At 33.8% G+C, this 2,658-nt stretch overlaps 1 protein-coding gene across 1 annotated transcript; it reads left to right on the forward strand.

Moving 5' to 3' along the window:
* Positions 1-406: 406 nt before the first annotated feature.
* On the forward strand, positions 407-1,786 carry TRIADDRAFT_62671 (uncharacterized protein; the record flags this gene model as incomplete). Its single annotated transcript, XM_002118613.1, has 5 exons — positions 407-564; positions 715-802; positions 859-1,057; positions 1,138-1,239; positions 1,743-1,786. The coding sequence occupies 5 exons, from the start codon at positions 407-409 to the stop codon at positions 1,784-1,786; spliced, it is 591 nt and encodes a 196-aa protein (XP_002118649.1).
* Between the last annotated feature and the right edge of the window lie 872 nt (positions 1,787-2,658).

The following is a 2,658-nucleotide window of genomic DNA, read 5'->3' on the forward strand; positions in this document are numbered from 1 at the left end:
ATCTATATGGCATTTATATGTTAAGGTCAATCTTAACATTATGCAACACGCGTAGCCTAGCATTATCGCTAAAATTTTAAAGTAGCTTCGTAGTGTACCTTATTTTTTGCAAAAAACGTTTCATGTTCACTAACTGAAAATAGAAATTTCCATATGTAATTTATTATGTTGTATATTAAATTGCAATAAATTTGAGTAATTTCAAGGGCTGGAATATGATTTTTCTGGTATACACCTAGACATACCCCAAAATGCGCACTTGGTGATTCAATTATATCATATGTACCATTTTATTGGCTATGTAATCCATCGAATAACATGTACAGTTTTACTTATGATCAGCTGTCGTTTTATTGAATTATATAATACATAAAAAAACTGTCATGCCGTAAGGTCATTTAGCAAAATGCCCAATTTCGCATCGGGCCTCGTTCAGGTCTCCTTAATCCTGTTGAGTCGGCCGCCTCGCTGCTTTAAGAAGATATCGCGCGTTCCGTTCGCATATCCAACTCTGATTAAAGCAGACCCGTTTATCTTCGGAGCATTAAAGAGTCGGCGATACACGTTATATGTTTTTTTATCAGCTGCAAATACAATTAAATGTTTGGGCGAATCCATATTCTCCAGCACAGAATTGAAGCTTCTCACCTATGTATTGCTAGAGTACAGCGTCTCCTGAAGATCGAGAATGATCTGCTTGACTGTGTTATTCAGGGTGCACTTCTTGAGCTTTGAAGGTGGTGAAGAATCTGAGATCGTTGAGATTCTTGTCGGACCCGAAGCTCGTGAAGATAGAGGCCAAGTTATACTTTCACGTACTCTCTCAGAAATGCTTTCCATCTGACAAATCGTTTTGAGGAGAGTCTTCAAAATATCAGGAGGTTAGAGGAGAGGTTCGAACTTAACTTTGAATTCTTTTCAGCAAGGACCCTCTGCTTCTCCGGGAAACTTCTCCGCTCTACAATGAGGGTAGAATTTGTCAATTTTACCAATAGTCTTCTTGGAGTTGCCTACGTGGTCTTTTCTGATGTTGTAGTTAAAGCCTTCGTTGAGCCAGGTGATTTGATGATTTTTTTGCTGAAGTTTCACTATCTTTTCCTGCAGATCTGAAAAGGTGAACTGCTTTTCTGTTTTTAGTTGATGAGAATAATTGGAATCGGCGTTTAGACGGTAATGCAATCAATGATACTGCACAACTATTTGTCATTGGCTTTAGAAACTGTTTAAATAGTAGTGGAGGTGTGTGGCAGTAAACTTCATGCATCATAAGCACAAACAGATGCTTTTGCTGATCAGCTTCTTAGAAAGGATGGCATTGATCCACATGAATTCAGTACAAGAACTAATTCGGTAGTCAAACTGGAAATTTGTATGAACAATATAGTAAAATCACGTCTAACTTTATTTCATACATCCATTTTTCAACACTTAAGAAATACTTTTGATAATAGACTCGCTAAAAATTTTCATCAGGATTCTGTGGACGGCTAAAATTTTCTTTTAATGTATTGCTTCGTATAGAATCGAAAATTTACTAGCTTAATTAATCGTATCATTTCATAGTAGTTAGCTGCAATTGTTCAACGTCTTAGGATAGATTGAAAACCATTCGAAAGTATGAAAGTTTCTTAAAGATTCATGGGAAAGTACTTTTGGTGACTTCATCAAACTATAGTAGTAATGTATTTTGAAAGTGTAATACTTGAGTAATATTTATTAAAGCGTTACTACATGTGATGTAGAATTGTTTCTTGAACGTCACAAAGTAGTTGCAGATTATGGATAGCAAAATAAATTAAGTTAAAAATCCCTTTGTTACAATACGATAGCTTTCTAGTTCAAACAAATCCAATGCCAAAATAAATGAAGAGATGAGTACAGTTTGCGGTTTCTTAGATCTAAAGTATAATAAACAAATATTGCTAACTGTAATAAAAATCAGGTACCTAAGTTTATAGAAATAGATTGTGATAAATTTTTGTTCAAAGTATTACAAACGAATTAGTATTTCTTATTAAATTTCCTTTCATTGCATAAACTTGGTTTATCTAACAGTATTCATTCGGATATAAGTCAAGTTATTCTTGATTTTTGTAATATATCCTTTGAACAATTTACAATTGTGTGAGTTGATTTTACTTAGATCAGAATTGTAAGCCTGTGATACATACCGATCACGAAATTCTAAATTTAAGAAAAATAAGGGCTTTATTGAATCTTATACAAAGATTAACTACACACAGCTCTACTCTAGCCGAATACTACTACTAAAGACTTCTAGAACGAACTAACAGAATAATCTAAAGTTGCATGCTTTTATACTTTACGTAGCATTCGTAGCTACAACCCGCATAGCAACCTTTTACCTTATTTTACACATAGTTAAATTATTCTTAGTAAGACTATTCTACTGCGGACCATCATTAATCCGATATGGATACGACTACAGTACTTACGTAGACATTATTCACACCAGCCAAAGTACAATGAATTAACCATATCCTAATATATGATTTACAGTTCTATTTTTACCTATAGCCTTATTATTAAATTAACTCAACACCTTACTGTATATATAGTCATCTGTACTCTAACATAGAGTTTCTACCTCTACAGTCTATAGTTATAGCTACCAAATATCTCTACCATACTGTACAT

The sequence above is a fragment of the Trichoplax adhaerens genome, genomic scaffold (genome assembly GCF_000150275.1).
Source record: "Trichoplax adhaerens TRIADscaffold_289 genomic scaffold, whole genome shotgun sequence".
Taxonomy (NCBI): Eukaryota; Metazoa; Placozoa; class Uniplacotomia; order Trichoplacea; family Trichoplacidae; genus Trichoplax; species Trichoplax adhaerens.